The 20,980-nt window shown below is 56.4% G+C and overlaps 1 protein-coding gene across 3 annotated transcripts in view; it reads left to right on the forward strand.

Annotated features, from left to right (window-relative positions):
• The window catches only part of PLXNA1 (plexin A1), a 123,396-nt gene that overhangs the window by 39,104 nt on the left and 63,312 nt on the right, over window positions 1-20,980 (forward strand). For all 3 annotated transcript variants that reach the window (XM_080384903.1, XM_080384905.1, XM_080384904.1), the window contains 4 exons: window positions 15,476-15,616; window positions 17,723-17,823; window positions 18,299-18,422; window positions 20,505-20,658. In XM_080384903.1, coding sequence (XP_080241029.1) covers window positions 15,476-15,616; window positions 17,723-17,823; window positions 18,299-18,422; window positions 20,505-20,658 — 520 coding nt within the window. The remainder of the gene's footprint in view (window positions 1-15,475; window positions 15,617-17,722; window positions 17,824-18,298; window positions 18,423-20,504; window positions 20,659-20,980) is intronic.

Below are 20,980 nucleotides of genomic sequence, written 5' to 3' on the forward strand. Positions count from 1 at the left end.
ACGTCTATCTCCGTACGTGGCCTGAAACATCCCTGGGATGCTGTGGCCGCGTGAAACTGCCTGGGAGCTTGACTCATGCCAGTGTGGCTGAGCCCCGCTGCACGCTGCCTTCCAGCCGCAGCCATACCTTCGTCCCCAGCTGCGGGGCTCAGCGCTGGTGTGTTTTTCATAAAGGCTCTTAATCACATACAGGATGTTTCTGTTTGTTCAAGCAATGAAATCACACAAACAACCCACCCCCAGTTTGGCTTTCGCAGAGCATCAGCTGCTCGACCCAAGTCCTCGGCAGAGCCGGAGCAATCCTCCCCTCTCCTCCTCCGGCTTTCGACCCGGCAGCGGGGCGAGTGCACGCCTTTCATGTTGCGGACATGCCCTGGAAAGCCGCCCGGCACCAGGGACGGGATTAGATTAGGGCTGGGAGCCGGGGTTGACTCATCGCTGGGGCTTGTGCTTGGCTGAGGCGGCGGCAGCAGCATCTCGCGGGAGCTCGCGGGGCGGCTCGGGGACCTGGAGCCAGCACAGGCGGGATGGAGCCGCGCTCTGGGGCTGGGTGCCAGGCAGGCTCCGTGCGAGCGCTGATGCCAGCTCAGACCCTCTCCTAGGAAGTGCGTGGCTGGTTTTTGGGTGGGTTGGAGGTGGGTTGCAGGCATTGTCTGGGGTTGTGTGTTTTCTGCATTACCCCAAGCACCCAGCCCCGCAGGGGGACGTTGCCGACCTGCCGCTGCATCGTCATCTTTTGCTTTGGGCTTTGTCCTTTGGGATGTTGAGTGGAAGGAGAGCAGGAATGCGTCAGGATAGATTGAAATAAAAAAAAAAAAACACAAACCCCTGACTTTTCTCACCCCTGTTGCGCACATCAGTCCCATTGCTGCCGTTTCCATGGCAAAGCAGTGGGCCTGTAACCCAGCCCATACCATGCTCCTCGCCGTTTGGAGGAGCAAAACTCCTCGGAGACGATGAGAATAATTTAACAAGCCATTAACGAGAATGGAGGAAAACACCGGAGGAACTGGAGCAGGGTCGGGGCAGGGGCGCGGGGAGGCAGGGCTGTTTTTTGGCAAGGAGTGGGTCACGTTGGCAGCCTGCTCGCCTCGCCGTAGATGTGTTATGAAGTTTTGGAGGTTGCTTGAAAAGTGTCTGGGGAGTGATGGTGAGCCAAGCGGGCCGCGGGCCAGCTCGCAGCTCAACATGTTGTTGTGTAAAATTGCAGTCAATTAATTTAAGACCTGCCAATTTCAACTGCAGAGCGCTTGGAGGTTCTGTCAAGTTTTCAATGGGATAAAAAGGGGGAAGGGGGGATTGGTTTTCAGCACTTGGAAGGGCAAATAGTGATCCTCTGCCTGATCCTGCAAAGCACCTCCTCCTTGCTCTACCCCTTTTGGTTGTGGTAAACTCGCTGCCACTGATGTTAAAAGTCCTTCAGACATGTGCCATTGGGGCTGAGACAGCTGAAGGATGGCAGCCAGAGCCCAGCGAGGTGCTGATGGCCATTTCAGGGCCTGGGGAGGCACTGGCTGGGGGTGGGTGACCCAGTTCCCTTTGGCTTTCCAGTAATTCTCTTCCGTAGCCCCGTGGGAAGCATCTGGCATCTAGAGGTGGTTGGTCTTCCCCAGTCTTGGAGATCCTGTAATTCTGGCCTGATCCTTGGCCTGTTGGGCAGTGCATTGGCTGGCTGAAATGGAGGAGGAACTGGAAAATGCTCAGGGCAAGCCCAAGAGATGCCCCACATCCCTGTGTGCAGACCCAGAGGTCACAGCGATCGTTCCTGATGGGGCACATAGGCTGGTACCCACTCTGTGAAAGGACAGGCTGCCCTGGAGCGGGTGGGCACAGTGCCTGAGCCCCAGCGAGGCTCACCTCGAGTGCATGGTGCTGCTCTGCACAGAGCCCCTCTCTCTGGATGCGCCCCCGCTGCCAGCTGCTTCTCTGCCCATTGTCCCCTCGTGCTGCGGAGTGGAGCGTGGTGCCTCCGGTAAGGGGACCCTGGCTGGAAGCTTCAGCTGGCTTTTTGCTGTGTTTGCAGCATCCTTCATTAGAAACGTGTTTCCTGGGTTCTGGAGTGCGTGTGTTTGTATGTGCATCTGTAAGCTGGCTTTCTCTTCCTGCATTTTTTTTTTTCCTTGTTATTTTTTTCTTGTTTTACAGCTTAATGAAACTTCTGAGAAAGTGCAGCTCTGCTTGTGAGTAAGAGTCATGAGACTGGCGGGGCAAGCTGGCTTTGGCTGTTTCCCTTGGGCTGCTTGCAGCCAGTGGTGGGGCTGAGCTCCTTCCTGGGGCTGCTTCTGCTGAGGACTTGTGCCTCTCTGACCATGCTTCAGCTCTCCCCTTCAGCTTATCCCAGCTTGCTTTTCCATCTCCGGAGCCACCGTGGCTTAGACTTACACATGCATGTGCATGCGTTTGTCTGTCCTCTCTGTGGTCTCATCCCTGGGCTTTTGCTGAGCCTGTGCCATCATGGCTCCGTGTCCCCAGGATGCCCTCTCCAACCGCTGTTGCTTTCTAATTTGCCACTGAAGGGTGGGTGCAAAACTGCCTCTCCCAGACTCGTGGGGCTCTGTCAGCTGCGTACCCCACCGCGTCCGGGTGTTTGTGCTTTTCTGCGCAAGAGCTTTGCTCCAGCACTTACGTGTGTGATAGAGCTGGTGCATGTCCCCCTGGGCTGCAGGCTTGCTGCTCCCCATCGCTGGGAGGAGAAGGGATTTGGAGGTGGCTCCCTCTCGAGCTGGCCCCTGCCGCGTAGGCACTGCTGGCTGTGGACTTCCCCAGAATATATTAAGCGTAATTTCCTCCTGCTTTGCTGGGAGCTTGTTAATATTTCACTGGGACACAGGGGCAGCATGCAAAACCCGTGCTTCAAAGAAGGGCAGCTTTCAGCAGCTCTGGGGTTAGCTTTTGGTTTTCCCGGCTCTTGCTATAACTGGTTCTGTGGTTTTAAAGATAGGTAAAAAACCACCCAGCAGAGGAGAAAGCCTGGGCAGAGCCTGGCTGGCTGGCCATCACCTGCAGGCTGCTGCTGAGCCGGGCTGTGGCTCTAGTGTTTGCTCGGCTCCACTCTTCCCGCACTAGCATTTGGGGGGAAAAAAGTATAAATTCAATATTGTTAAGGGAGGAGGACTGTCTGGATGTGTTGTGTGCCTGCTTGGGTTTGAAATGGCCGGGAGGGACCCCGTGCAGCCCAGCTGTGCCCTGCTGCTGCCAGCCTGGTGCTTAGGCAGGGCTTGCGGGTGGGCTGAGGCGGGTTTCTCTTCCCAGCGAGGAGCTTTTTGGGAATTACTTTTGGGGGTTTTGGGGAAATTACTTTTGCCTGATCCTGGACTCCATGAAATGGAGCAGGATTGGCCCTCCAGGAGCAATAACAGAAGAATTACTGCATTGCATGGGCGTCTTTATGTGTTTTTTAAACCGTGCCTCCTAATTATAAATAATGGCAGCGATACGAGATATGATTATGATGGATGGTGATTCTGTATTCCACGTGCATTAGCGGCTTTAACCTTGGCGGGGTAATTATGTCTCATTTCAAATTCTGATACTATTTATTTGAGGTAGGGGACTGGGAATTTAATTTCTACTCTTTGTCTTTTATTATTATTATTATTATTTGAAAAGGATACCTTTGCAAAATTGTTTTTTAATCATTCCCTCCAGTTGGCAGCACCAGTTCATTAATATTTTTAGGGCCCATGTGGGGTTGTTTTGGGGATGTTTGGAAAGGTAGATGTTTTGGGGGGAATGTGAAGCTGAGGGCTGATGTGTAGGAGAGGAGCTTCTCCTTGGAGACATATGCGTGCATCCCGCTGGCTTTGGTCTTCCCAAAGCAGCTGTCTTTGGCCCTTTGCCCTGACTGCCGCTGTTGACCTGTGTGTCTCTGCCAGCCCGGGCTCCCTCCTCATGTGAGGTCTCGGAGGGGGACCAGGCTGAGCCATTGTCCTGCCCACCCCTCTCACCGTCTTTGATGGCACGTTTAATTAAAAACCGCATCAACCTGAAGATTGCGCACGTGGTCCTTAATCAGTTTGAAGTCTCTGGGAGAATAAAGTAATTATAGTACTCGTTTGGTTACAGTAATTAAAACTTTAATTAACATCATTTCCCACCCCTTGGCCTCTGTCTACACATCAGGCATGTGATGGGTGCCTGCCAGGGCTGCGTCTTGGGATAAAGTTGTTTATCTGGGGGCTGTCTGCCTGTCCCCATCTCTGCTCCCTCCAGCATTGGGCCGGCAAGGTCCGGCTGCGATTGGAACGTGCCTGTCTCTCGCCAGGCTGCCGAGTGCCAACCTGCATCCCCGGCTGGGAGCAGCTTCTTGGCCACGGTGCTGGCAAATTGTGGTGGATGACAGCTCCACTTGAGGTCCCCTGGCAGCGTTGGGAATGGTAGGGAGGGTAATTGTTCCCTCAGAGGTAGGTGTTCCTCAAAGATCTTCTGAGAACTTGGTTTTGGATGCGGTGTGTGCTCTGGTCTGGTCTTAGCAAGAGCAGCCCTGCATCCCCAGGAAGGGCTCTCTGTTTCTCATTGCATGGACCTGCAAGAGCTGAGGTTACAGCAGTTTGTGGCTGAGTGCTGCCACACCTGGAAAGCTCAGGGTAGACACCTGTGCCCCACTTGACCTCCTGGGTGAGCCCTGTGGTCACTGATGGGCTCCACGTTGGCCAACGGGACCTGGTGCTTCCCGACAGCCCGAAGAAGGGATTGCTGCCTGGGGAAGTGGGGCAGGGAGTTCTGCATCAGTGCCAAAGGAAATCCATGTCGTGTAAAACCTGAGCTCTTAAGTATCTTGAGCAGCATCCTTAGGGAAAGCAATCTCTATATTTAAATCTCAATCTCTCCTTCAAAATTGCTCCTATCTGCAGACTGAAGAGCCTAATTTTCATTCTGGTTTTGAATGGAGAGCTTACTGCAGAGAAGTGGTTTTCATCACTCCGTGTTCTGTGTGGTGCAGAGCCATGGCTCCGTAGCTTTCCCCTGGCTTTACGGAGACACGGAGAAGGGTGTAGTGCAGCCAGGGATGTGGCTCTCTGGGTTGGAGATGCTGTAGGAGGACCAGAGCAGGAACGAAGCTTAAAACGCAAACGGAAGGTGAGAGCAGGGAATTTAGCAAACATGTCAAGAGCTCCGGGTGGAGTGAGTGGGAGAGTCTGAGTGTATTTGAAGCAAAATATTTGCAGGCACTCTCTGGCGTGCTCGGCCTGAAGCTAGGCTTACCTGGCTGTTATCGCTGGGAAAGCTGGGCATTGAATGGCGAGAGCTTAGAGAAGAAATCTTGGAGGTGCTTATGGTTGGAGCAAGGACTGTAAGTGTGGCTGTAACTTGGTCTCCCCCGTATGCCAGGGTTTACGTTCCCATGAAGTACATCATGTGATGTATGGTTTTGTCATTGAATTTGTAAGAGATCTATCTGCACGTCCAGTCCTGCTGCCTGTGCTGGGTGGTAATATTTAATGTTGTCACTGTGCCCTGTGATATTTGGATCCTGATCATTTATTGCTTATCAGCTTCTCCTGGGCAGTCCGGTGTGATTTGTCCATGGAGATAAAAGACCAGGACAGCGCAGAGCTGCAGGCCTGATGGGTAGGATGGGATCAAAGCTGGTGTTAAATGGGTGAAGCTGAATCCCCCCTGCGCAGTCAGTGTTGTCCTTCTCCCTGGGTGGAGGTGAATGGGCAGTGGATTTAGTTCCTATTATATACTCCTTGCTGCAATGTATTGCCGCAGCAAACAGCTTTCGGCTTGCAAGCCATGGAAATAATGGCTGGCCCACTTAGGCGGCTGGAGCTGAATGAATGGGGGGATGCTGAGATGGGGCTGCAGAATGCTTTAGAGACTGATGGATGGATAAATCCAGACATGAGCTGTGGTGCTCTGCACAGGCAGCCCTGCCAAAATGGGGGCTTGGCTGGTGCTGAATCTGCATGTGGGGCTGCTGGGGTGGGAGGGACCTGACCATGGAGGGTACCCTGAAGCAGATCCCCATCTTGGAGTCTGTCCCTCCGCAGCCTCCCCTGTGAGGGCTTTTCCTGCCGCTGGCTCCTTGTTTGCAAGACCAAAAGCCCCTGCCTTGTCCTCGGGCAGCTCCTTTTTTGCTGCTGTGTTCGTTTTAGGGACCAGGAAGGAAACTGCTATTTTCCTGGAGCTGAAGGGGGAGGAAGGATCCAGCTGATCTCCAGCTGTGCTGCAGCCCTGGGAGCTCATCCTTCCTCCCTGCCACATCCCTGGTGAAGCCCTGCTGCCTCCTCCCTGCCTTTTGGGCTCCCCTGACAGAGATCTGCAAAGGGGAGCATCCCCATCGCTGCTGGCAGGCCGCAGGGCTTTGAGCCCCCGGCTGTAGGCAGAGCCTTTAACTAGTCATTGCTCCATGTCCAAAGCAGCCAGGAGGGTGAGGGTGGTGGGATGAGCCCTTGGCGTTCATGTTGGGGCTATCTTGGTCTGGTTGCACAGGCAGACGCTCAGTGAGGCTCAGAAAAAAGGCCTTGTGCTGCCCTGGCAAGGTGAGCGGCATCGTTAAGAGGAAAATAAGCAGTGCTTTGGATTTGCAGAAGAAATAGCAACTTCTGATCTGTGGAGAGGCTGGGGATGGCAGCTCTGGGACTGCTCTGCTTGCTGGCTGGGGTGATGGGTTGTGCATTGGGGAGCACCAGTAGCCAAGGTTTTGGGCTGGTCCCCATGGGACAGAACAATGTGATCTCCTTGGAGGAGCTGGTGCCTTGGCAGTGGAAAAAGCTTTTGTTTGGAAAACTCAATACTGAGTCCTTCAGGCAAGAGCTTTCTTCCCAGGGCCACCTCTGGGACGTTTAGGTATTAACTTGCCCCAGGCTGGTCATACGCAGTCCTAGTCCTGTGGGAGCTGGGAGGGTGACACATTGCCATGGCTTCAGTGTCCCCCAGGGCCTGCTGGGACACTTGGGATGCCTCCAGTAATTAATATATGGGGGAAGAAAATAGTCTTATATTTCTGTGACGTGCTCTGCCCTTCCCTGCTGTCACCCAGGGCTTTTTCCTGCATGGAGGCGAACAGTGGAACGCAGTGAGATGGTCCCCGTCCCATTTTTGCTGTGCGCCTTTTTTGCCCTTACCTTCCATTTTTCAGGGCTAAAATTCCTTCCCCCTCTGTTACTGGGATCTCCCACCTCTGCAGCTCCCTCCTCTCTTCCCATGCCTTGGGAAGCAGCGGGACCTGCTTACCTGCCTGTGTTCCCCTCCCTGCAGAGGGACGTGTAGAGGGACCTGCAGAGGGTGGGGTGCTGGGTTTCGCTGTGCATGTATGCTGGAGAGGGCACAGCCCAGTGCAGGCACTGCACTGCTGGAGGGGTAGTTTTGGGATGCTCCGTCGCTCCCTCCCTGGGGAACTGATGCCCCAGCGGCTGCTGTGCTGCACCTGGGGACACCCTGCAGCTCCCCTTGGTTCTCCTTAGCTGTGAAGCCCCTCAGAGGTAAAGCCCTTGGATCGCATCTAGAGTGCGTGGGGTCGGTGGCTGCCTGCATGCTCCGTGCAGAGGGGATTTTACATCACCGTTGGTTGGCTGAGGGTCAGCAAAGACTGAGGACTGCCACCCTGCTGGGCCATGGCATCTCACAGAGGGGTCCCTGGGGATCCCTGTCCTCTGCCTGCCCTTCCCCGTAGGGCTCAGCAGCTGCCAGCGCATCCCACCTGGTCCCTGGCAGCCCGCAGGGCAGAGGCTGCCCATTGATTCGCTTGTCGGGGACCCTCCTTTGACCGCCTCAGCCCTGAGCAACGCTGATTGGGACATAATTGCAATAATAATAGAGATATTTTGCTCCTGAGTGCCTAGACGATATGAACTGGGCGCTGAGCCAGGAGAGTTTTGAAGGGCAAAGCTGGGAAATCAATGGCTCGAGACCGCTGGAGCAGCTGTGGGGCTGGTGGGGCTGGGGCCGGGACCTGGGGCTTTGCTGGGGAGGGAAGCGGGGCAAGTGCCTTTAACCTGTCTCCTGCTGTGTGGCTCCCAACGAGGCGTGTGTGTGTGTGTGTGTGTGTGTAATTTCTCCCCCTGCCTCCTTGCTTCCATCAGTCCCTCCTGCACCCAGGTTTGACTTCAGTGAAGGTGCTGCTCCCGTGCGGTACCCTGGCACTTGCTCCGTCTTTCCAGCAGCTTGGTTTTGGTACAGAAAGGTCAGGAAGATTTTTCTGACAGTGTTTCAGTTCTGTCAGGATTGCTGGAACGGTGTGTTGGGCTGTACTTCCCCCTCCTGCTGATGGAGCAATGCGGGCAAACCTGGTCAGGAGAGGTTTTGGAAAGGTTTGCAGATGGTGGGCGAGGAGCCGGTCAGTGCTGTGCCGTGCTGTGCCGTGCTGTGCCGTGCTGTGCCGTGCTGTGCCATGCCACGTGGGCTGGCGCTGGGCCGGCCAGCTCTGCTGAGTGCCTTTAGCACGAGGGAGCACCACTGGTGTGGGTGACTGAACAAGAAGAAAAGATGGGAAATGAGTCTGAGGAAAGAAGAAGGTGGTTGAGGAGTTTTGGGGGAGATGGTGCTGTGTGTTTTGGGGTCCTGCTGGGCAGGGTTGCCCCCCTGCATCCCCCTCTCTCCTATGGCAAACCCAATTCCCACCTCAGAGAGGTGCACTGAGTGTGTCTGTTCTCAGCCCACGTGGCCAAGCTCAGGATACTGCTTGGGGATGTCACACTGGCAATAACATGTGCTTCGAAAGAAACTAGATGAACTGGTGGTGTATCTGTCAGTGTCGGCAAGTTGCTGGCGTTTGTGGCTGTTAGGAGCATTGATTTAGATTAAGTATCTCCTTGGTTTTGCTTTATTATACTGATATAATTGGAGTCCCAATATTCTTTGGCTCAGGGCGACGTTGGGCCCAGGACAAAAGCCTTGCTTGTATTCATCTTCATGAAGTGAATGGGTTTCACTGGATGGAATCAGGCAGCTCATCTCGCCCCCTTTTCCTCAGTAGGTTAGTGATGAGGCAGGAGCATCCCAGGCGGCTGGGAGGACAGTACCTTCTTCTGCAGCACTCCGAGGTGCTGGCTTTCAGCAGCAGGCAGCTGCCTGCCCGTCTGGGAGGAGGCATGTGTCCCCTCTGCGCCCGGCTGGTGCATTCCTGCGTGGGCAGCTGACGGGCGGCAGGGAGGGTGGCTGGCTGGGGGGAGCGGAGGTAGCTGGGGTGCCGGCTGCTGGCCTGTCCCACATAGCTGGGATGTTTCTGCGGGGCCATGCTGTCCCCAGTCCCAGCTGCGAGCCCTTAGGAGATGCATCCTCGAAGCCCTGTAGGGTGAGCCCTGGTAAAGCACAGCTAGGGCTCTTCTGGTGGCGATTTTCTTGATGCCTGAGCAAAACCTCATCATCCTGGGTGCCAAAGTTTGGTGACGTGCGATACAGTGGGAGGGAGCAGGAGTCACTGCCTTGTCCCCTCTGCTGACATGCTGGTGCCCCCTCTCCAGCAGTACCCACCCCTCGGCCCCACCAGCTGTGCCCCCAGGACGGATGAGGCCATGGCCCTGCAGCTGCTCCCAGCCCTGCATTTTGCTGGGCAGCCCTTGCACGTTCCTGGGGTGGGGGGAAGAGGAGTGTGCCCCTCCTCCCCCAGCGCAGCTGATTTGGGAACCTCATTTTAAAGCCCTTGCCCTCCTTTGGAAACCTGAGAGGGGTGGTATGGGCAGCAGCTGCTGGTGCTGCAGGTCACGAGGGGATGGCTTGGGGGGGGCGGGCGCGCATGTGGGGGGGCAGCTGGTGTCCCCATCCCCACATTGCCTGCTGCCCTGGGATGAGCCCAGGCCACGTGCCAGGAGGGGCCATGCAGGGTGGCACCCCAGGGGGGTCCATCTCCCCCAGCAGCCCCCCTGGCTGGACGTGTGATACTCCCTTTCCGGCTGTAGCTTGTTGGCACAGTCTTGCGTGATGCTGCCCGGCAGCTGTCACCTCTGTCCTGGGGTGGCCAGGCTGCACAGGTCCTCAGTTGCCTCCAGGAGGTGGCCTCATGGTCTGGGGGGTCAGCTCTGCTGGGACCTGCTCTTCTCCTGGTTTTATTTACTCTGTCCTGTGCCCTTTCGGTCAATGGTACCAAAATCAAAGCAGAATGCGGGGGGTGTTAGTGTGGCTCTGCTGCCATGGAGGGGATGCACACCCGCGGGTTTGAATGTGGGAGCCTGGGGTTTGGTGGTGCCTGAGCCGTGAGCACCCGTGGTGTGGGGAGGGGAAGGTCTCGGTCTCGGGGCTGGGCTCTGCCCTCTGCACATGTTGAAGCTTTTTCCCCCTCCCAGCTCAGGGTCGTGCCGTGAAGCTCTTACCGGCAAGAGGATGGGGCAGCAAGGGGCCAGGACGTGGGCAAAGGTGGGACGGGGACCTCAATCCAGCATCCTCTCCTCACAGCTGCATCTTGTCCCCTGCTGTTCAGTCACTGTCCCCGATGGACATCCCTGGGGCTGGGGAACTTTCCGCTTCCCCCAGCAAGCGTTGAGAGGGAAGGGGGGAGGCTTTGAAATCCACTCCTGTAAATAAGCCTTTTCTTTCGCGTTGCCCGTCAGTGCCGTGCGAGCCCCGTGGAACTGGAAAGGGTCCCCATGAAAAGGCTGCGGAGTGTGTTTCAGGCAGATAAGTCCGTGCCTTTGAAGTGTGGCAGGCGGGCAAAAGCGCCCTCCTCTTGTAGCTGCTGCCAGCTGCTGCGAATTAATCACAGCCCTGTACAGATAAGAGTACAAAGCCTGGCTGAGCACTTCTCCTGCCTGGAGGAGGGGTCTGCGGGGGACCGCTTGGGACCCAGGATCGGGGCTTGAGAGCCTGGAGGGGGGGAGATGGAGAGCTGGGGTGGGAGAGCCCCGCGGCGGCACTGGTGGCAGGGCGAAGAGCCCCCTCTTCCCAGTGGTGGGCTTGGGGGTGTCCCCTGCGGTGAGGCTGGCTCTCCTGGGAGCTCTCCGCATGTGCCCTCAAGCACATGGTTTTGGTTCCGCAGGGAGCCAGTGGCCCACCCCAGCACATCCCGGACCCCAGCCAGACCCCTGCCGGCATGTGTTAAATCCAAAAGCAGCTTTGGCATGTCTGCAGCTGCCTTCCCTCTCCGGCTGTGCTTCCTCCCTCTCCTCCTGGCATCGTGGCCCAGGGCTGAGCTGTAAAGCCCTGTCCTCCGCCGCTGTCCTTCTCCGGACCTGCTGCCAGCGCTGGGTGATCGCCAGGTGCTGCTGCCCTTCGTTCCTCTCATCGCCTTTTTTTCTGGAAGGCGGCCCTGCGGAGTTGCTCCTCCCCGCCTTGTGCCCATTGCTGGTGGCGGCGGGGATGCTGGGGGGTGTCCCCTTGGCGGGTTTGGTGAGCAGCAGTCGGGCAGTGGTTGTGGCAGTGGGGAGGTGCCTCCTCACCTGGACAAGCCTGGAGAGTGTCTTGCCCAGGGGAGCAAGCGTGCTGCAGCGGAAGGAGCCATCTCTCCTCTGGTGTGTTGCCTCTGCCCTCTTGGTGCTTTCGCTTCCCCTTGCCTTTCACATGGGTTTCAGGTCCCAGCCCTACCTTGCACAGCTCCTCGGGGCAGCGGCTCTTTGCTTGCGCTGCTGTGGTGGGGCCTGGGCCCTGCAGAAGCTTCTGGGTGCCCCAGCGTCATGGTTGGCAAAGGAGAGCTGAGCTTTGGAGGGAGCATCAGGCTCCAGGCAGCAGCAGGACCGGCTGGTGCTGTTGTCTGCCCGTGACCCTGCACCAGCTGCCTGCTTTTTAGCCTCCTCCAAAACCTGTATGGGGTGGAAGCTCCCTTCTCCAGCCAAGAGAAGACCATCCCCAGGAACCCTCTCTGGGCTTCCTGGAGGGGGACTTTGCCTCTGGCCAGCTGGGGCATGCGGTGCAGGGTCACTCATTGCCCCGGGGTGCCCGGGGGTAGAGGCGTTGGGCGCTGTCCTTTCTGTCATTGCTGTCCTTTCCCTCATCGCCCCTTTGCTGGGGCTCTGCATGGCTGGCCTGGGAGGCGAGGGGCCGCTTGGTAAGGTGGGACGCCTTGGCAGCTCCTGGCCTTGCGCTCCTCCACCAGCCCGCTCGGCTTCTGGGGGGCCAGGTCTTCCATCCTTCCATCTTCAGAGTGTGGTTGTGCTGGGTGCTCCTTCAGGGGGGCTCCTGGCTTGAGCGCGGAGGGCGTGCTGTGGGTTTCTGGCAGAGCAACCCCTGGGCTTGCCTTGAGATGATTCACCCCGGCAGGGAGCTTGTCATTTCTTGCCTCTGGTCTCTTCTGTTTACTTAACAAGGCAGCAGAGCTGACCCTCGCTCCTGCCCCTTCGCCTGGGCATGGCCCCAGGGTCCAGCCGCCCCCGGGGCTCCTGGCAGCCCTGGCAGGAGGCAGAGCTGCTGAGCCCCTGCCCGGAGCCAGCCCCAGGCAGGTGAGAGTGAGGGCAGGAATCCTGAGCGAGAAATTAGTGTGAGTAATTATTAGTATTGGGTAATTATATCAGCGTCAGGATGAGGAGAAAGGTTAATAGGTTTATTTATTTATTTATTTTTCGGTAAATGTCTTTTCCCCCGGGTGGGAAGGCAGGCAGGGTGGGCAGGAAGGAGCGTGTTTCCGAGGGGGGCTGCTCTGATTAAACCGCATCCTCTTCCCCTTCCCCCCAGCTACCCCATGGGTGCGGGGAGATGGGGAAGCAGTCCCTCCCGGTGTCTGTAGAAGGTGGGAGGCACCTTGCACATCCCGTGTGCTGCTCTGCTGCATTATGGTCCAGACAGCCTGTCCCCTTCCTGCCAGCCAGGACGGGTAGGTTCCCATCAGGCTAATCCCACTGGAAGGGCCCTAATGCTGGGTTCTCCCCTGTGCCCACACGGCAGCAGGCACTGTGGGCAGCTGGGTCCTCCTGCCGTGGGATGATACTGGGGTCTGTCTGCTGGTGATCTCCTCGTGCTGGGGAGGAGTGGCAGGATGAGCTTGCCTACCACGAGCTAACTCAGAAACTCCCTCCGTGCCCTGCTCTTTTGCCAAGCAGAAAACAACTTGATTGTTAGGTCTTCCAAATTTCATTTTCCTGAATCCCAAACCTGCCTGTAGAGCATCCTTAGCAGGAGGGGAGGTACCAGAGAGGAGGGTTCCTGTGTGTGCATGCCTGGGGTGGCCCCGTGCCCCCCCCCGCCCGAGCTCCCTGACGTTTGGCAGGCTAGGCTTCAGCCCCGTTTGACTACCGTGAGTATTTTTAGGTTCTTCCTGGAGCCTCAAATTAACTGGAAGTGCTTCACGTCTGTTGTTTTTTTTTAATACGTCTCTTTCTCTTTCCCAGCACTGCGCAGTGCAATAATGTAATGGGGAAATTACCCCGCTAGTTAAAAATTACTGCCAGCGCGACATCCAGCCATAGATCTATTTTAGAACCAGGGTAAAACTATATCGATTCTTCTGTGCCGCAACTGCAGCCCATAAAAGGGTTGGAAAGGTGCGTTTGTCACGTTGCTGTGGCGAGGAGGGAGATGGTGCCTTACTGGGGAGGGGAGAAGCTCCCCATTACCCTCCTCCAAAGAGCTGGCTTGGACAGGACTTTGTAGAGGAGAAGCTGAGTGCCAGGTGGGGAGTGATCTGAGAAGGGGATACAGGGAAGCAAGGTTAGGCTCTGGGGTACCACTGGGCAAGGGGTACTGCAGGGCATGGGGTGCCATGTGCCCCTGTACCACAGGTGTCTGGGGCTCGACCTCCTCTGATGCTTGGAGTAGGAGCAAACGTGGTCCCAGACTGGGACAGAAAGACTATCCCCCCAAAAAAGGGTGAGCAGAGGCTTTAGGCCAGGCTTTCAGCATCTCTGGGTTCCCCAGCACACAGTGGTACCTGGAGCGGGGGTGACGGGGAGCAGGATCTGTGGAGGGGTCTGGCAAAGGATGCTGAGGAGGAGGGTGAGTACCAGGACCAGTTTGGGTTATGGTGAAAGCTCTTCAATCCTGCAGCAGGATGTACGGGGGAGGTTTTGGCTGTGCTGTGGGCTCCCGAGAGTTAGTCTAGCCCTGCAAGCCCAGTCGCCAAGTTCCCCGGGGAGAAGGCGGCCCCTTTGCTCACTGCTGTGCAGGACTTGTCGCTCTCTGGTTGCTCAGGGGTCTCTTTCTTAATTAAATACATTTGTTTTGTAAAACTGCCTAAAAATAATCCGGGGCTGGTGCATGCAGGAGGCTGGCGGTGAATCAAAGGCGCCGCTCTAATTAAACGGGCCCCGGTTTGTTTGTGAGCCGCATACATTTCCATGCTAATCAGCTGCACACCGGGATCCTGCTTTCCTGGCCCGTATCCTCCTGATTGGGAACTATGCAAATGCTGGCGGCGATTTATTGCAGGAGGGGGATGAGGTGGCCGGGATGCTGGGGCAGCTGCCATGGCGGGGCACAAGGGCTTGGGCATGGCTGTGTCAGGCTGTGGGAGTGGGCACAATGATCAGGGCAGAGCTGTGGGACGCATTCTAGGGGGTGCTTCAGAGTAGCAGATTGGCTCCTGTGCTGTGGGGGGATGCTCAGTCTAGTGGATGGGGGTGCTGGGTGGGCTCCTTGCATGTGCTGGCATCAGCATGGAGCTGATCCCAGGCAGTATTTGCTGTCTCGCTGGCCACGCTGCTTCTCGGCCTGCTGGTGGGTGTTCTGAAGGATGGGCTGCTGGTGTGGCTCCCATCCCATCCCATCCCATGGTAGCAGACCATCCCCTCTGAGCCATATCTCTGGCACTGAGGCTGCCCTGTGTTGGGGGACAGCCTGAATCTGGGGGTTTCGCAAGTGTGGCATTAGCAGGAAGCATCTCTCGCTCACAGAGGTGGCAATCGGGTTATGGCAAGTAGCACAGCTGAGTTTAGCCCCTGCTTGGCAGGTGCCTCCAGCCCTGTGGTGCCTCCTGATGTGGTTATCGCTGGTACAGCCAGAAACCGGTGTACTTAAGAAGAGCTTTAACATAGTTGTGAGCCGTAGGGGGATTAAAGCCTTTGCCACGTTCCTGCTCAGGGAACAAAGGCTCTTTCTGAACCTCTGTTGACCCCCAGCTTCCTTGAGACCCTCTTGACTTCCCCGGTCATGAGCCCAAGTGTTTCCTGTGATGGATGGGGAGATGTAAGCCCTGCCTGCGTGTGTCGCAGCATCCTGCCCAGCGGAGCTTGGTGCGGTGTGTCATGCAAGCTGTTTTTGGTACTGCTGCGGTGAGGTGGGGTTTGCTGCAAGCTGGGGGCTCGTCTGTGCCATGCTGCAAGCTGGAGGGGCTTCGGAGCAGGGAAGCAGGGCAGCACGCAGGGGGGTGCAGCGCGAGAACCACAGATGTGGCTTCCCTCCCTGCGGAGAGGTGAATGCCATCAGCATAAACATGGTGCAAATGCAAAAGACACATGCAATAAAGGGAAGAAAAGATTGCAGTTTGGTCTTCTGGAAAAGGGGGTCAGGATGTTTGCAGAGCAGCTGCTACTTTGCTGTGCTGCAGTGGCTACGCTGGTGTGTGATGGAGGGGCGACATCCCTAACGGGGCCCATTTCCCATCCCTCTCCCTGGGTGGGGGCTGAGGCGCATGTGGGACCCTGCTCACCCCCTGTTGCTCTCCCCACAGATTCTGGTGGACCTGACGGCCGAGAGGAAGCACCAAGCACTGCAGTACGAGAATGTTGTGGCCCATGAGGGCAGCTCCATCCTGCGAGACCTGGTGCTGAGCCCTGACCGCCAGCATATCTATGCCATGACAGAGAAACAGGTAAGGTGAGGGGATGGCAGCCCCTCTGCTCTCCTGAGTTGGCAGCCCAGCCTGCAGTCCTGTGCGCTGGGAAGCCTTTCGGGAAGCTCCCTGATGGATCTGCCTTTTGCTTCCTGGGATCAGGGCTGCCTAGGGATGCGTGTCCTGGGGGACCAGTGGCAGCTCCTCCCTGCTTGTCACTGCAAAAACAGTGTTCCAAGGCATTAATTGTTGGCAGCAGCTGCTTGAAATCACCGTGGTCCCTGGGGACCAGGGCTTCCTGACCTTTCCTTGCTGTGAAGGGCTGGCTGTAAACCTTCTCCCTGTTGTGGCTGTCCCCTCCCAAACAGGGTTTTTGCAGGTTAGCAGAAGCCTCTTGCTCCAAACAGCTTTTTCTCCTCTTGGGGCTGCTTTTGCACCTTGGGACAGAGGGGACATGGGGTTGGTGTGCCCCCAGGTCCTGACATACACCCCTCGAATCCCTGCTTGTCCTCATGCTGAGCCAGCTGGAGGTACAGACCCGATCCAGGTCTGATGTTGCTGCCCTGGCAGCACGGTCAGGACGCACAATAGGAAGTTTTGGTTGGCTTTGTGAGTGTTTGTGTGATCCCTGACCTGTGGGAGAGCTTGTTGGTCTGAGTTCATCCGTCCGTGGGCTGCACTGGAGTCAAGCAGGTTCATGCCATGGTGGTGGCATTTTTTGAATCTAGTGTCAATGGGGACGCACAGCATAGCTGGTGGAGTGATGCAGGACAGCCATGCTGGGACATGGCGTGCCTGTGTCTTGCAGCAGCATCTCTGCTCCTCTGCCCAGCAGAGGTGTGTGTGTGAGTGGGACTGCAGCAGAGCTTGGAGCGTAACAGGTCTCCTGGCTGCTAGCCGAGGGGTTTGGGAGGGGGAAGGATGCTGGATCAGGGCTGTGGATTTGTCTAGACGGCCCCACGGGGACAGCAGAGCCCTTTCCCTCCTCCTCTCTGGTTTCTGCTCTGCTGCAGGAAACCTATGGCTTTCCAGGCAAGGCAGAAACTGCATTTGGGCTGCTCCGTGCAGCTGTCCCGGGCTGTGGTTCTGTCCCTGGCTGTGTTTCTGTCCCAGGCCTGGCTCAGCTAAGCCCCCCGTCTGCAGGGGAGAGGTTGGAGATGTGGATGCTGGGGGTGCAGTTATGCTGACCTGGACTGGGGGTCTCCCCCAAGGTCCACCATGGTTGCTGGAAGCCAGCACGTACCTCTGTGTGGTTTGCCTGGGGGGGGGTGTGTGCTGCCCACCGCCTCGCCACTGCCTGCCTGAAGCAGTGTCAGGGACAAACAAATGGGAACGCTGCAGGTATCCTCACCAGTGTGCAAACACAGGGGTTGAGGGGTTGGCCAGCTTATCCCAGCCCTGTAGGCACCATGCTGAGCCCATGGCCTCCTGGGCTGGGAGGAGGGAAGGCACGCTGGGTTTAGCCTTCAGTAGAGAATTTTGCAAATTTTAATTCGTGAATGAGTCCTGCCCCATGGAAGCAATGGGGAAACAGACACAAGCACAGCAGGTGTGGGCAGCCGCTCGGTAGTAGCGGCTCCTTGCAGCAGGCGAGCAGGCAGCTCCCTGCACCCCCTTCTCGTCCCCCCTCTTCTCCTCCCCTCTCCTTAATAAAATCCGCTCTCTTCCCTACTACAGCTCGGTGTTATCAGAGTGCTGGTGGAAAGTAATTAAATGAACAGTTGTAACAGAGCTCGAAGGGCTCAAAGAATGAGGGGATTTTAATCAAATCTGGAGGAGCAATTAATAAAAGACTGGTAACCCTGTTGGAGCAGGGCTGTAGCAGCCTTGGGGTACCCGGCCAGTGCTGGGAGTTGGTGTGGGGCTGAGCCGGCCACAGCCCACTCCCACAGCCCTTCAGGGATGCAGCGGTGGAAGGAGCTTGGCCGGGGCAAAAGCCTCCCTGGGCTGGAGGTGTTGCCTGCAAACGTGCTGCCTGGGCCCAGAGAGGAGCAGGCGATGGTGGGGGCTCAGCCTGCTCCCTGCTGCTGCCTCCTCTAACGGGCCAGGGGGGGCCTGTGCCGGCTCCATTGCTGCGGGCCTCGGTGTGGGCGCAGCAGGGAGACACACAGCCTGTCCCCTTCACTCCCTGCCTGTTCCCCGCAGGTGACGCGGGTGCCCGTGGAGAGCTGTGAGCAGTACGAGAGCTGCGAGCTGTGCCTGGGTTCCCGGGACCCCCACTGCGGCTGGTGCGTCCTCCACAACATGTAAGTACCGCAGGATCGTCCCTGGGGCTGTGCCAGTGCACCACGGTTGGCAAACTGTCCCTCCCCACTGCCGGTCTCCTTGGGGACATCCCTTCCAGACTTCAGCCCCGCAGTGGTGGGGGATGCAGCGGTCCAAGGGGTCTGTCATCCCTTCCCGCAGTGCCCACGCTGTGCTCATGAGCACTCATGCGTGGGGCGAAGCTGCTGACGGGGCCCGCTAATCCTGCCCGTGGGCTCCCAGGTTCAGCATCCATCCTTGTGCTGATGAGAAAAACTGAATGTAGCCCCCCGCCCCCAGAAGTCCCCAGTGCTGGCACCAAGGGAAAGCAGCGCTCCCGTACAGGCCTTGGGCATCCAGGGTCCTTAGCTGGGCATCGCCTCCGTGCCAAAGGGTCTGTTTGCTGTAGTGTCAGCCCAGAGCCACGCAGGACCCCGGGGGATGCTCCTCCTCACTGTGGTGGTTCTCCCCCTCCAGATGCTCACGCAAGGACCGGTGCGAGCGGGCAGACGAACCCCAGCGCTTCGCCTCCGACCTGCGGCAGTGTGTCCAGCTCACTGTCCAGCCGAAGAACATTTCGGTCACCATGTCGGAGGTCCCGGTAAGTCACCTCTGCTGCCTGCGGACCCCCCCAGCCATTTCCTGACCCGCTGAGGTGACAGCTAGGGAAACGGCAATTAAAAATAACTAACGAATATACAACAAATAGGGAGAAAGGGAAAGAGAGGTCTGAGACAAATAAAACACAACAAAGTGCTGGGCATTGCTGAGGGCTAGCCTATTGCTGGAGATAATAAAACCAGTTGATGATTATTCAGAAAAGACATAACCAAGCAATAAATATTTCTCCGTAATACAAACACCGACGTCAGAGATGCCATTCATAGGCCAGCAATCTATCCAGCTCAATAGCCTGTCTCTGGCCTGCAGTAGATATTTTGGGATGAGACTTCAATGTACGGCTCGCTGCTCGCTCTGTGCTAGACGGAAGGGATGATGGACTTTCCCAAAGTATTTTCCTTGCCATTAGCACCGTGGAGAGAATATGAAACAGCATATACTAGCAATAAAACTTTAAAAACTGCCACGTCTGGATATCTGACACTCAGGAGTCCTGAAAGAGTTGTTGGCCGAGGAGTGCTGTGGCCTGCGGATATTTGTAATGATATGACTCTGTAATAAATAAGTGAATGTTGAGAAAGGCCCTGCAAACAGAAAAGATGCTTCTTTTTCTGCCCAGATGCAGAAAGGACCGAATGGTCAGAGACTGCCTGGTTTGATGTCAGCATCAGAAAAACTAAAGGAAAAAAACCAGGTGCAGGATACAACTGATAAAGATTTAAGGATGGGAGTATAATTAACGCCAGTCAATGTGGTTTTATGTCAAACAAACCACATTTTGTTCTTTGATGAAATTATGACTTGAATTAGAAGAGGGACTGTGGGGATGTGATGTCTTTAGGCTTCTACAAGGCATTTGACTTGGTACAACACAGTGTTCTGATTAAAAATTAGCATTATACAATATTGATAAAGCACGTGTTAAGTGGATTAAGAACTGGCTCCGTGACAGATTTCAAAAAGTCCTCATCAGAGGGGAGTTGTCACCGGATGGAAATGGTTTGGAAGGCGCTTCTGCAGGGGCTAACGTTCATTGGTAATGTGGAGATAAATGCGAGATGGCTGCGGATGGGACCTGCTGGGATGCTGGGACTGAGGGGGTGGTACGGGGTGAGATTTCCTTCAGAGCAGTTGGGTTTGAGCAGGGCTGGTTTAGCAGAGCGATCGGGGTTTGATATTGCCAAGTCTAAAGTTAGACATGGAGAGAGAAGGCAGGCGTTCTCTTGGCATCCTGGAAAGTGCTGCCGTGCTGAGCCCTCGCTGCGGGGCTCTCGATGCTCCTGGGGTGAAGCGGGGAGCTGGGTGGTGTGTTCGCCTCTCGGGTGGTTATCTCCCTGGCCGACAGCAGGATTCTGTGGGGGTCTGGTGTGCTCGGCGTGGGGATGCTGTGCTCAGGCTGGAGTCCAGTTTTTAAAGGCAGAGGCTGAAAACCTCCCGTAAACATCATGTAAATGAGTTGAAGGCTGAAGAAAATGCCTTGCAGTGGGAGACTTCCAGAGCTCAATCTGCTTAGCTTATCAAAAAGAAGATTAAGAGGTGACTTGATTACAGAGTATAAGTGCCTTTACAAGGAGCAAATATCAGGGACTAAAGGGCTTTTTAATCTATCAAGGAAAGGCATAACAAGAACTAATGGCTGGAAGCTGTGAAAAATTCAAATTAGAAATAAGGCAAGCGTTTTGTAAAGTGAGAACTGCTGACCCTGGGAATGACTTTGCGAAGGAAGAGGTGGATTCCTCCCCTCCTTGGCTCTGCCGGAACAGATGCCTTTCCACGAAACAACTCTTTAGCGCTGACACCATGCTTGGTCTCTGTAGAGAGATGAGGCATAGTGGCTTGTGGTATGGCGAGGGCAGAGGACGGGAGGCTGTGAGTCACTCCATCTTTTAACCCACTTAAATCCATGCTCTTTGCTTCAGCAGGGAGATCCATGGATGGAGCTTGCTTGCAAAAGCCTGGAGCAGATCTCTCTACCATGTGTAACATTTCTGACAGAAGTCTTTTTTGCTAGTTTTCTGTGTTGATGCTCTTGCCTCTCCCCCCCCCGCCCCCCCCCCCCCAGCTGGTCCTGCAGGCCTGGAATGTCCCGGACCTCTCGGCGGGAGTCAACTGCTCCTTTGAAGACTTCACCGAGTCCGAAAGCCGCATTGAAGATGGGAAGATCTATTGCAGCTCTCCCTCTGCCAAGGATGTCATCCCCATCACCAGGGGCCGCGGTGAGCTTGTTCCCCGGGGTGGGAAGAAACCCTGAGACAAACCTTGCCCCACTTGTTGCCCTGCAGGCAGATGTGGAGGGGGACAGTCCTCCTGTGACAGCGATCCCTGACCCTCGAGCAGGACCAGAATTGGGTCCTGGGAGGTAGGAGGAGAAAGACATCACGGCTTGCGGGGGACTGGTCTTCGGTCTCCTCCAAGCCATGGGCACAGCTAGTTTCTGATGCTGTACTGGTCTGCACACCGGTCCTGGGCATCCTGGCCTCATTCCCACCCATGGACCATTCCTGGGCAGATGTGCTGTAGGTGGCCATGGGCTCTAGG

The sequence above is a fragment of the Falco punctatus genome, assembly GCF_963210335.1.
Source record: "Falco punctatus genome assembly, chromosome: 4".
Lineage (NCBI taxonomy): Eukaryota > Metazoa > Chordata > Aves > Falconiformes > Falconidae > Falco > Falco punctatus.